The 13,113-nt window shown below is 42.9% G+C and overlaps 2 protein-coding genes across 2 annotated transcripts; both read left to right on the top strand.

The window, feature by feature from the left end:
• Positions 1 to 351: 351 nt before the first annotated feature.
• LOC142213388 (olfactory receptor 2G3-like) lies at positions 352 to 1,305 on the top strand. The gene has a single exon (XM_075281705.1). It carries the CDS (start codon positions 352 to 354, stop codon positions 1,303 to 1,305), a length of 954 nt encoding a protein of 317 aa, XP_075137806.1.
• Positions 1,306 to 11,788: 10,483 nt separating this feature from the next.
• On the top strand, positions 11,789 to 12,745 carry LOC142213387 (olfactory receptor 2G3-like). Its single transcript, XM_075281703.1, has one exon. It carries the CDS (start codon positions 11,792 to 11,794, stop codon positions 12,743 to 12,745), a length of 954 nt encoding a protein of 317 aa, XP_075137804.1. The 5' UTR covers positions 11,789 to 11,791.
• The last annotated feature ends 368 nt before the right edge of the window (positions 12,746 to 13,113 follow it).

Here is a 13,113-nt window from a genome sequence, read left to right as displayed (position 1 = left end):
ACATTGAACACCAACACCAGAACCTCAACACAATTGTGAAGCGTGGTGGATGGATCCTCATGGCTAGATTCTGTTTTGATAACTTAGAGCCAGGACACATTGCTGTTATAGGGAAACATTTGTATCCAAGGTGTTTCGAAACATTTTACAGTCAAATGTTAGATTAACCATGCATGGTCACAAGCTGAAGGGACATTGGGTGATACAACTGGACAATGACCCAAACAATAAAAAGTTATGAAGTCATTTTTTATAACAGTCAATTCTACCTAAAATATGAACATTGACCAATTCGCATCTTTCCAAAGCATGTAACTTCAACTTTTTCCTTTTAGTATTCTTAGTAAGTCCATGGAGAACTCCAACCAAACACTTCCAAGTTATTTTTTTCTGATTGGATTATCTACTATCCCACAAATTCAGGTGATAGGTTTCCTTCTATTCATGGTGATGTATAATATTACATTGGCAGGAAATTGTCTTCTTCTCATTATAGTGAGGATCAGCCCCACGTTACACACTCCTATGTACTTCTTCCTGAGTAATCTCTCTTTCATTGACATCTGTTTCTCCTCCACCATAGTTCCCGTAATCCTCATAAATACTATCTCCACAGATAAGAGTATTTCAGTAGGGGGTTGTGTTTTCCAGATGTTCTGCTCATTACTACTTGGAGGAACGGAGTGTGTCTTACTTGCTATCATGGCTTATGATAGATTTGTAGCTATTTGTAGACCATTGCACTACAGCAGTATTATGAACATGAGGTTTTGCGTTGTAATAGCCCTAATACCATGGATTGTAGCTTTCATAAACTCCTCTATACAAGTGACCATCACCTGGAGACTTCCATTTTGTAGGACTCATCATCTCAACCATTTCTTTTGTGAAATTCCAGCCTTCTTACGAATATCCTGCAAAGATCCTTGGCTTAATGAGGTGGCAATGTACGTGGCAGCTGGGACTATTATTTTGTCTTCTTTTCTATTGACTTTAATTTCCTATATTTATATTATCTCCACCATTTTGAAGATCCGTTCCTCACAAGGAAGACAGACAGTTTTTTCTACTTGCACCTCCCATCTCACTGTTGTTGCCCTGTATTATGGGACACTCATGTCCATCTATCTTCAGCCTCGATCTTCCCACTCGGTGGAGACAGACAAGACTGTATCTGTTCTCTATACGGTGGTCACTCCAATGTTGAATCCCATCATCTACAGCATCAGGAATAAGGATGTTAAGAAATGTATAATAAAGAATATCAAAAACCAAGCAAAGTTGTCTGAAAATATTTTGAAGTGAGATATCATAGATACTACTATAATAAAGCAGATAAGTTTTGTAAAGTCATATATGTTCTGGTTTATGGTACGACACATCATCTTCTAAACATGGTCTCATCCCCGACTTCAGTTACCCCCTTACAAATGTTATCCATATGAACTTGCTAATTACTTTTGGACTATAAAGGCTCATTCACGCATTGAAATTTGTTGGTAAATTTCAGGAAAATTTCACCCCCAAATTAGCAGCAAATTCTACCCTGAATCTGCTTCCTATGGTTTTCAGTTTGAGGCAGATATTGGAGCATTTCCCGGGATGGTGAAAAAATAAGTGTCTTGCTCGAGAGAATTCCTACAGATTAGGTCCATTCATCTGCTCCATAGGGAGCTGGAGACAGAAAACAAAGTGGAATAGAGTCACTAGTTCAGACTATGTGGAGTGAAGACCAAACCATTTTATTGCCTAATGGTCTACAAGCTAATGCAACGTGGTTGAGGATACATGCTGTATAAGAGTAATTTAACTGGTGATCATAAATGAGGTATCCGGGGTGATCAGGTGACCACTATGGCCAATAACTTGCCCAATCAGTTGCATGTTTGGTATCGGTATCGGTGGTATATCAACAGTGTTGTCACCGGTATCCAACATGTAAATACTGAGGCCAATGATTATAAGTAGAGATGAGCAAACACCATTCAATCGAATATCAGGCCGTTCGACATATTCATTCCCAATCAAATACCAAACGGCATACGTAGTAAAAATTTGTGTCCTCTCCCACCTTCCCTGGTGTGTTTTTTGCACCAATAATTGTGCAGGGGAGGTAGGACAAGAACTACGACAACAGAAGCAGTGAAAAAAATTGAAAAAACCCATTGGCTGCCGAAAACATGTGACTTCCCATTTGTAAGAACGGCCGCCGCCATATTCGTTAGGTTTGTGGTCAGAGATAGGGAGAGAAACATATCTGCTGAGGGCTAGATAGGGTTTAGCTTCAGATAGGCAGGGAAAAACCGAAGAACAACAACAGCTCTTCTCAGACCTATGAACTGCAGGGAGGGGAGTCCAGCTTTCCACGGACGGTGGAAAACAGGGATACAGAACAGTTACTTCTTGCTATATACATGCACATCAACTTTTATTAGGGGTGTCCCCCCACAAAATAGCAGGAATCCACAGCAGTTACTTCTTGCTATATATGTGAAAAATAGCTTTTATTAGGGGTGTCCCCCCCCCCAAAAAAAAAAAATAGCAGGAATCCACAGCAGTTACTTCTTGCTATATACATTCAAACCAGCTTTTCTTAGAGGTATCCCCACCACAAAATAGCAGGAATACAGAGCAGTTAGCTCTTGCTATATATACGTGCAAACCAGCTTTTCAGGCAGTGTGTAACCCCAAAACAGGGATACAGAGCAATTAGGTCTGGCTATGTACGCTCAATCCAGATATCCAGGGTGTGTACCCCCAAAACCTAGGTGCGAGACACTGAAATTCAGTCCGGCTATGTACGCTCAATCCAGATATCCAGGGTGTGTACCCCCAAAACCTAGGTGGGAGACACCAAAATTCAGTCAGGCTATGTACGCTCAATCCAGTTTTTCACAGTGTGTACCCCCAAACTCTAGGTGGGAGACACCAAAATTCAGTCAGGCTATGTACGCTTAATCCAGTTTTTCATGGTGTATAACCCCAAAACCTAGGTGGGAGAGACAGAAATTCAGTCAGGCTATGTACGCACAATCCAGATATCCAGGGTGTGTACCCCCAAAACCTAGGTGGGAGACACCTAAATTCAGTCCGGCTATGTACGCTCAATCCAGTTTTTCACGGTGTGTAACGCCAAAACCTACCTGGGAGACACAGAAATTCAGTCAGGCTATGTACACTGAATTCAATTTTTAAGGGTCTACCCCCCAAAGCTAAGTGGGAGACACAGCAATTCAATCAGGCTATATCAGCTCAATCCAATTTTTAAGGGTCTAACCCCCGAAGCTAAGTGGGAGACAGCCGTTCACTCAGGCAGGCCATGTATGGTCAAACCTGTTTTTAATGCTGTACCCCCCGAAGCTAAGTGGGAGACACAGCAATTCAGTCACGCTATATCAGCTCAATCCAATTTTTTGTTCAATCCAGTATTGTTTGCTCTACATGATGTGAACTATGCCTTTGTCTCTTGAAAAGCAACCCAACATGAAGTCAGCTATGTGTGCCAGAGTGTTACTCGTCATGACTTTGCTGGCCCCAACTGTAAGGGTCACTCTCCATTTCCTCCATCTTCCACTCCCCTTCACACCATCTGTGCTGAAGCAATGGGATGCACTGAACTTCACCCTCAAGCCTCGTGTGGGACAGTGACATGAAATGCCACTCCATCCCCCTCGTCTTCCTCTGCCAGCCAATGGTGCGAAGATGACAGGAGTGTGCTCTGAATGTTTTCAGCCTAGCAGAGGCTACTTCTCACTTACGAAAATGGCCGCACTTTGAGCAGTATATCAGGCACAATGGTGTAGGTTTTAAAGAACCTTTGCACCAACAAGTTGAAAACATGGGCCATGTGTGGACCGTGTTTGAGTCTGGCAAGCTCCAGCTCTGCTACCAGATTGTGGCCATTATCACATACGCAAACATGCCTGGGCCCAGGTGCAGCGGGGAAAACCATATTGCCATATCATCCTGGATGGCATCCTTCGGAGGCAGTATGCTGTCTGTCCCCCAAGCTGATGAGCTTCAGCACGGCCTGATGACATCTCCCCACGCCAGTGGTACAGCGTTTCCAGCTCTTAGTTGGGGTCGAGGTTGCAGCGCAGGAGTAGGCTTTCAGAGAAACCCTGCCATGAATTTTGGGCTGCGAGAGGAGATAGGCCACCCCAGTTTGCACCCCGGGACCAGACTCCTCTACATTCATCCGGCCTGTCATTAAAGATAAGCAGCATCCCTAACCACAGGCTCTTGTCAATGCGTCGGTGGTCAAGTGGACCTTGCAGCAAAGCGCGGAACTCTGGGCCCCACTGATATTATGGGACACATGCAGGCGCAAGGCGGGGACAGCACACCAAGAGAAGTAGTAACGACTAGGACCAGAATAGGGAGATGTCCCATCTGCCATCTGGTGACGGAAGGCCTGGGTATCCAGAAGCATAAATGCCAACATCTCCAGGGCCAGCAGTTTTTAGATGAGGCCGTTAAAGGCTTGGGCATGTGAGTCGCTTGCGCTTTAATTCTGCCTGCAATGAAATGCCTGGGAGATGGGGAGTGGCTGGGAAGAGGCGCATGATGGTGCAGGCCAAAAGGGCGGATGAGGGTGAACTCCCCAATGTGTCAGAGACAGATGTGTAGGTGTCCAGGCTGGTGTAAACAGTGGAAGAGGCAGTGTCGGCAACGCCGCGCGACGATTGTCCTGTGTTTGCTCTCTCCCACTGAGCCCAGGGCTTGCCTTCCAAATGACAGCACACGCAAGAGGTGGTAAGGTTGCTCTTTTCAGAGCCCCTACTCAGTTTAGACTTGCAAAGTGTGCAAACTGCACTAAATTTGTCATGTAACTGGTGACACTAGGCACCTCAGTGGCGGTAGTTTGGCCAGGGGGTGCCGCTAGTCTCCTGTGTGACAATGAAATCATCTGCCACTTTGTCATCCTCCTCTTCCTCCATCAATATACGCTGTGAAGCAGATAGGAGTGTGCACTGACTATCCTGCTGGAATGGTTCTGCTCCTATGCCCGACTCCTCAGCGTACAATGTGTTATCCCTGATGGTGATGAGGGATTCTTGCATCACACAGAGGAGTGGGATTGTTAAAATCAGTAATGCGTTGTCAAAGCTAACCCTCTTGGTGGGCTCCTCAAAGACATGGAGAGATCTCGCATAAGTCTGGCAACATGGGCGAGTTTTGCATGAGTGGCTAGTACATGGAAAATCTTTGGCCTTGCTGCCTCTGGACATGCCTCTGCCTCTAGCCACATTTTTTCCTACTTAGCTCACCTTCACATCTACACTGCTTTCCCCGCTATACATCACCCCTGTCCATGCCTCTGCTTGTAACCACCTTTTTTGCTGCTTAGTCTGTGTCCATATTTACATATTATTTGTGCAATTTTTTTTCCGCTCCTTTACCAGAACAAAGGATGAGATTTTTAACTTATACTGGGGGTAGAGGATTGCAAAAATCCATTATTGTTTGTTCTCCATGATGTGAACTATGCCTTGAAAAGCAACCTAACATGGAGTCAGCCATGTGTGCCAGTGTGTTACTTGGCATGACTTATAATGAGCTTCTAACCAGCACAGCTGGGGGAATCAGGGAAGATTGAGCCTCTAACCAGAAGAGTTTGGGGGCATTAGTGTGAATTGAAACTAGTAGGAGCAGAATTGTGAAACGCTGATGGTGGAGGAGTATGAGGAGGAGGAAGAATTGTAGAAGGTGAGCACATCAAAATTCATGTCAGGGTGCTTGACACTACTGGACAAGAAAATGATGGGTCTATCCAGTGGCTGTTCATTTTGATCAGCGTCAGCCGGTCAGCACTGACAGCTGACAGCTGGCTGTGCTTATCCAGGATGATGCCACTGGCTGTGCTGAAGACCTTTTCCGATAGCACGTTTGCGTCAAGGCAGGAAAGGACCTCCAATGTGTAGAGTGCAAGTTCCAGCCACAAATCCAACTTGAAGACCCACTAAATGTAGGGTGCAAAGGGATTGGAGAGGACAGGACTGGGTTCAGCCAGGTATTCCTGCAACAAGAGCCTATACTTGTCCCTCCTGGTGAAACTAGGCCCCTCAGTGGCGGTAGTTTGGCCAGGGGGTTCCATTAACGTCTCCCAGACCTTGGAGAGTGTGTCCCTGGTGGGTGTGAACTGGATGGCAGTTGTTAGCCTGTTGGAGGAATTAATCTGGCAACATGGGCGAGTTTTGCATGAGTGGCTAGTACACGGAAAATCTTTGGCCTTGCTGCCTCTGGACATGCCTCTGCCTCTAGCTACCTTTTTGCTACTGTGCTTGCTTCCACATCTACACTGCTTTCACCCCTAGACATCACCCCAGTCCATGCCTCTGCCTGTAGCCACCTTTTTTCCTGCTTAGCTTGCCTCCACATCTACACTGCTTTCCCCGCTAGACATCACCCCTGTCCATTTAGGGTCTGTGGCCTCGTCATCCACCAACTCCTCTTCCAATTGCTCACTCTCCTCTTACTGCAAACCGCACATGACAACAACATGCCCTGATGGCAACTGTGTCTCATCATCATCGCTGAGGATGGAAAATGCTGGTTGCGTGTCCACAACCACAAAATCGCCAGGTGATGGCAGATGCTCCAGTGTTTGGGCATCAGTACACACAAAGTCATCTGGTAGCTCCTGGGATTTGGGAAGTGGTTCAACAGAGGGAGATACAGTAAAAGGACCCGAAAAGAGATCCTGGGCTCTTATATACAATTAGGGTTGAGCGATCAGGATCGGGAAAGATAGGATTCCCGATCGGCGATCGAGCAAATTTCACGATCGTGATCAGGATTAGCATCGGTTGGAAAATGATCGGAAATTGGATTTTAAAATCGATCCTGAAATCTCAAGATCGTCTCAACCCTAACTCTGATATATATGGTACTGACACTATAGACTTTACTCACTGTCTTTGTATCACCCCACAAAATGGCTGACTTTATAAAATTTTCCAATAACTAAGTTCTAAGAAAATATATAAATTATTAATATCTAGAAATAACTAAACTTTCTTATTCTTCATATAAGTGAGTGTCAGGAGACACATCGAAGCTTCAGCCACCCTTAAAAATCCCCAGTTACTCATTAGCACGGAGAAGCTATTTGTGTCATCTATATATATAGTACGTCAATGTTAGTGTTCATTGGCTTTGTTGCTTTTAGAGACTAAGGCATTCCATCAAGAACGACTGAAGTGGAGCCACAGTAATGAAGAAACAAAAGCACCCATGAAGAATATCTCTATAAAAATTCAAGATTCACTTCCAAGAAACACTTTGTTCCTCCTCCATTCTCTTGTTAGAAATTGGTATTGAACTAATGCCCAGATGGTCCTAAGGAAGGTAAAAAGACAAAAGGTGTAATATTACAAGTACATGTGTTATCTGTGACCTTATACTGATGGTCTATCCTCTCCAGGGGGCGCCACATCTCTTATTGTACATTCCTGATCTCCATTCAATATCTTCAATGTGAAAAGTGACCATTCCGTTCTTTCCCGTTTGTGGATTTAAGTAACTAGGTTTCCGGAAGTTACATTTGATTCTAGATACTGTAAGTACTTTGCAGGTTTCGTTGAAATGGTAATAAGTTAATACTTAAAACACTAAAAATAAAAAAATTAGACATTTTTTGTTTCACATAGATGTATTGCTTCCATCTTTATAAACAGATGTAGTAGACCTGTGTGTATAGCGTTTTAAATTTTAGAAAAGCACAGAAAAAAAATCAACAAAATCCTTAACAGGACAAAAAAAAAAACCCTGACTATTATAGCTGTACGACATAGAGAAATTGCATATGGAGAGAGAACCCGGTAGTCAGGATTTTCAGCTGCTATTCCTTTAGGCTGAGTTCACACAGAGATTTTTGGCCAGGATTTTGAGGCCGTATTCGCCTCAAAATCTTGACCAAAAAGATGGCTCCCATTGATTTCAATATGAGCCGGTCGTTTCCTTTTTTCCGGGAGCCATTTGTTCTGGCTCCCGGAAAAAAAGAATAGACATGCTCATTCTTCAGGCGGATTCGCGAAGCGCAATCTGCCTAAAGACACTCCTCACTAGGCCCATTCATTTGGGCTTAATCCAGATCGCAGTGCCGCGACTGGATACCGGTGCACTGCATCAGCATCCAGTCATGGCTACCTCCGCCTCAGATTCCAGTCCAAAATACTCCGTCTGAACTTAGCCTTATGGTTTCCGTATCAACATGAGAAGCCTCTGCTTCTTTTTCAGAAGTTCTCTGGATTTGTCCAGTTTACAGATGAGGAGACTTATATAAGACCCCTCCCTCCTGATCCAGGTTGCCTGCTAATTTAGTACTCTAGTCTGAACCCTGATCATGTGTATTGGATTGCTTCATCCTTATCCTCGGATTGTTTCTGGTTATTCATTAGTCTGCTGATTCTGCCTTTGACGTTACCGCTCAGAATTCATCCTAGGCTTTGAATTGGATATCTATTTTTATTGGCTTTTGATTCTGCCTTTGACAAAATCTCTTGGAACTGGCCATCTCTTGAATCTGCCCTGTACACTAATTTTGGCTTCTGGTTTTGGTTTCAGTTAGTGGAAATTTTACCCTACAGTTTCTGGTGTTGACACGTTGGACAACCATATTTAGTAAGGTACACCTGGCCTCATAGCTGGTGCTATTGAAGGCATTTGGACCTATCTCACAGTGCTAGTTTGTTTCCTGCTCTGTTTTATCAGCCAGGTCCTAATATTTTCTGAAACCTGGGGTTGGCATTGAAAGATGCAATGGCATAGGGATTTTTTTTTACATGGCGACCTTTTTCTAAGTATAATTTTTTTATGCCAGCACCCTGAAACCAACTATGTGGTATAGTAGAATATGCTAGAACAGGCCACAAGACATGTCTGACTAAGTAATGACAGTAGTGGTACCTGTGGCAACATGAGTGAAAGGATGGCAAGGAATAATGTGATGGACCAGGCAATAGTTCATGTCTGGCTGAGTGGTGACTTTGTAGTATAGACTATAACATACTGCATCAGCTTGTTTTATTTTGGTTGGGGGAAGGAGGTTTGTTATGTTTTGGTTAACCACTTCATTACCGGGCAAATTTGTGGTCCTGGACCAGAAACATTTTCAGGGTTTTTTTGTATGTGCGGTTTTGAGGGCTGTAACATTTTTCCCTTATGTCTCAAACTAATTTTTGCGTCTTTTTTCGGGGACACATAGGGCTTTATTTTTATGTTTTTATTTTTGAATGTGTTTTAATTTGTTTTATATTCAGGAAAATATAAACAAAATAGGAGGGAAATTGTGTCTGGTTTTTAATTTATTTTTTTTATTTTTTTATTTAATAGCACAAAGTGTCACTGAAAAACTTTATAAAATAGTTTTTCCTTTCTGTTACGGTAATTTTTATTTTGTATGGTGTAATCGGGGGTTGAGCTATAACCTTTAATAAAGGCGTTTTATTAGCGTATTATTAATTTTTTATCATTATTATTTTATTTCCATTTTTTAAAAACTTTTTTATTTCATATATATATATATTTATATATATATATATATATATATATATATATATATATATATATATACACTCACCGGCCACTTTATTAGGTACACCTGTCCAACTGCTCGTTAACACTTAATTTCTAATCAGCCAATCACATGGCGGCAACTCAGTGCACTTAGGCATGTAGACATGGTCAAGACAATCTCCTGCAGTTCAAACCGAGCATCAGTATGGGGAAGAAAGGTGATTTGAGTGCCTTTGAACGTGGCATGGTTGTTGGTGCCAGAAGGGCTGGTCTGAGTATTTCAGAAACTGCTGATCTACTGGGATTTTCACGCACAACCATCTCTAGGGTTTACAGAGAATGGTCCGAAAAAGAAAAAACATCCAGTGAGCGGCAGTTCTGTGGGCGGAAATGCGTTGTTGATGCCAGAGGTCAGAGGAGAATGGCCAGACTGGTTCGAGCTGATAGAAAGGCAACAGTGACTCAAATAGCCACCCGTTACAACCAAGGTAGCCAGAAGAGCATCTCTGAACGCCGCACAGTACGTCCAACTTTGAGGCAGATGGGCTACAGCAGCAGAAGACCACACCGGGTGCCACTCCTTTCAGCTAAGAACAGGAAACTGAGGCTACAATTTGCACAAGCTCATCGAAATTGGACAATTGAAGATTGGAAAAACGTTGCCTGGTCTGATGAGTCTCGATTTCTACTGCGACATTCGGATGGTAGGGTCAGAATTTGGCGTCAACAACATGAAAGCATGGATCCATCCTGCCTTGTATCGGTAACGGTTCAGGCTGGTGGTGGTGGTGTCATGGTGTGGGGAATATTTTCTTGGCACTCTTTGGGCCCCTTGGTACCAATTGAGCATCGTTGCAACGCCAAAGCCTACCTGAGTATTGTTGCTGACCATGTCCATCCCTTTATGACCACAATGTACCCAACATCTGATGGCTACTTTCAGCAGGATAATGCAATGCCATGTCATAAAGCTGGAATCATCTCAGACTGGTTTCTTGAACATGACAATGAGTTCACTGTACTCCAATGGCCTCCACAGTCACCAGATCTCAATCCAATAGAGGAGCATCTTTGGGATGTGGTGGAACGGGAGATTCGCATCATGGATGTGCAGCCAACAAATCTGCGGCAACTGTGTGATGCCATCATGTCAATATGGACCAAAATCTCTGAGGAATGCTTCCAGCACCTTGTTGAATCTATGCCACGAAGAATTGAGGCAGTTCTGAAGGCAAAAGGGGGTCCAACCCGTTACTAGCATGGTGTACCTAATAAAGTGGCCGGTGAGTGTATATATATATATATATATATATATATATATATATATATATATATATATATATATTTTTTCAGATTGTGTCCCCATAAGGTCCTGTCACGTGACCGCCGGGTCATAGGGCGGCTGCATCATTGCGGCACCCATAACCATGTATACAGCGCTCATTGTGCGCTGTATACACAGCGATTGAGATGGCAGGGAAGGAAATAAACCTTCCCTGCCATCTTTCAGGGAGCTCCGGCTGAAGTTACAGCCGGCTCCCAGCTTCAGTAGCTGCACGATCTCCGTGCAGCTACTGTGTTCTGATTGGACGTACAGGTACGTCCTGTCAGAACAAGGCAACCACTTCCCAGACGTATAAAGTCTATGGGCGGTCCGGATGTGGTTAACTAAAAAAACAAACACCTTTTTCACTAAAAGGAATGACTTTGTCAGTAAAATGAAAGACACTCAGCGGACGGTCACAGATCACAGTACAGTAACATACAGTAATAGTAATGAGCAATTTCAAATCTAACACTGTTTTACAAAGAAAAAATCTCTATAGTAAAAAAACCTTAAAATTAGATTATTGGCAATGAAAGGGTGTATGTGATACACACACTGACAACAAAGCACAGTGCAGAAATTCTCCCTCCACCTACTCTCTGCCTAAAATTAATGAACTAATCTTCGCTCCACTAATATTCTGTATTTCTGTTTGTTAAAGGGATTGTGTTAAAGGCTATTCTTATCTTACCTTTATTATTCTGATCCACCCCGCCATTCCTGAGAAATTTCTTCTTTCTTCCATATGTAAATGAGTTTTCAGACAGCATTGGGGGCTTTATTATTACTTTATTAATTATTTATTTATTTTTCTTACAGCAAAATTAATTCCATGCAATTCATATTTGAAGAAGGTTTCCATGCCGTACACAACTATTTCCACGCTCATTCAAAGCGATTAAATAACTTCATTTTTGTTCTTCGTTAAGGATTCTGGTTAATTCCATGGAAAACTCCAACCAAACACTTCCAAGTTGGTTCTTCCTGCTCGGATTATCTACTATCCCTCAGATGCAGGTTATATGTTTCCTTCTATTCGTGGTGATGTATATTTTTACATTGGCAGGAAATTGTCTTCTTCTCGTTACGGTGAGGATCAGCCCAACGTTACACACTCCTATGTACTTCTTCCTGAGTAATCTCTCTTTCATTGATATTTGTTTCTCCTCCACCATAGTTCCAATAGCTCTTAGAAATACTCTCTCCACAGACAAGAGTATTTCAGTAGGGGCTTGTGTTTTCCAGATGTTCTGCTCACTAGTGCTTGGGGTAGCCGAATGTGTCTTGCTTGCCATTATGGCTTATGACAGATTTGTAGCCATTTGTAGACCATTGCACTACGGCAGTATTATGAACATGAAATTTTGCATTATTATAGCCCTAGTTCCATGGATTGTTGGTCTCATAAACGCCTCCATACAAGTGACCATCACCTGGAGACTTCCCTTCTGTAGGACTCATCATGTCAACCATTTCTTTTGTGAAATTCCAGCCTTCTTACGATTGTCCTGCAGAGATCCTTGGCTTAATGAGGTAGCAATGTATGTGGCTGCCGGGCTCATTGTCTTATGTTCATTCTTATTGACTGTGATTTCCTATGTGTACATCATCTCCACCATTTTGAAGATCCATTCATCACGAGGAAGACATGCAGTGTTTTCTACTTGCACCTCCCATCTCATTGTTGTCACCCTCTATTATGGGACCCTCATGTCCATCTATCTTCAGCCACGATCTTCTCACTCCGTGGAGAAAGATAAGACTGTATCTGTTCTCTATACGGTGGTCACTCCAATGTTGAATCCCATCATCTACAGCATCAGGAATAAGGAGGTTAAGAATTGTATAATAAAGAATATCAAAAACCAAGCAAAGTTGTCTAAAAATATTTTGAAGTGAGTTATCGTAAGTAAACTTAGTAACACTATAATAAAGCAGAAAAGATTAATGAAGCCATACTTGTTGTGTTCCATAGCTTGCCACATTATCTTCTAACTATGGTCTCCTGTAAGATGCTATAGACTTTAGGATGCAACCAGGTTAAGATATGTTTGATACTCAAGGTGGTCTATGGTAATGGAGGAAATAATGTCACTAGTTATGGTTGTCTAGGGTGGAAGAAGAAGAGGCCTAATTCCCTGCTGGTATAGTAGTGTTAGGATTGTGCAGCAGGTGTCGACTAATGGATGCTCAGATTGGACAGCTGGGCTAATTGCTTGTGACCGCCCTTTACCTAGATAAGGGGACTGGTCTGGATGCCCGGCACT

The sequence above is a fragment of the Leptodactylus fuscus genome, chromosome 7, assembly GCF_031893055.1.
Source record: "Leptodactylus fuscus isolate aLepFus1 chromosome 7, aLepFus1.hap2, whole genome shotgun sequence".
Taxonomy (NCBI): domain Eukaryota; kingdom Metazoa; phylum Chordata; class Amphibia; order Anura; family Leptodactylidae; genus Leptodactylus; species Leptodactylus fuscus.
The sequence above is the reverse complement of the archived record's forward strand: the minus strand, read 5'-3'. Positions and strand labels throughout refer to the sequence as shown.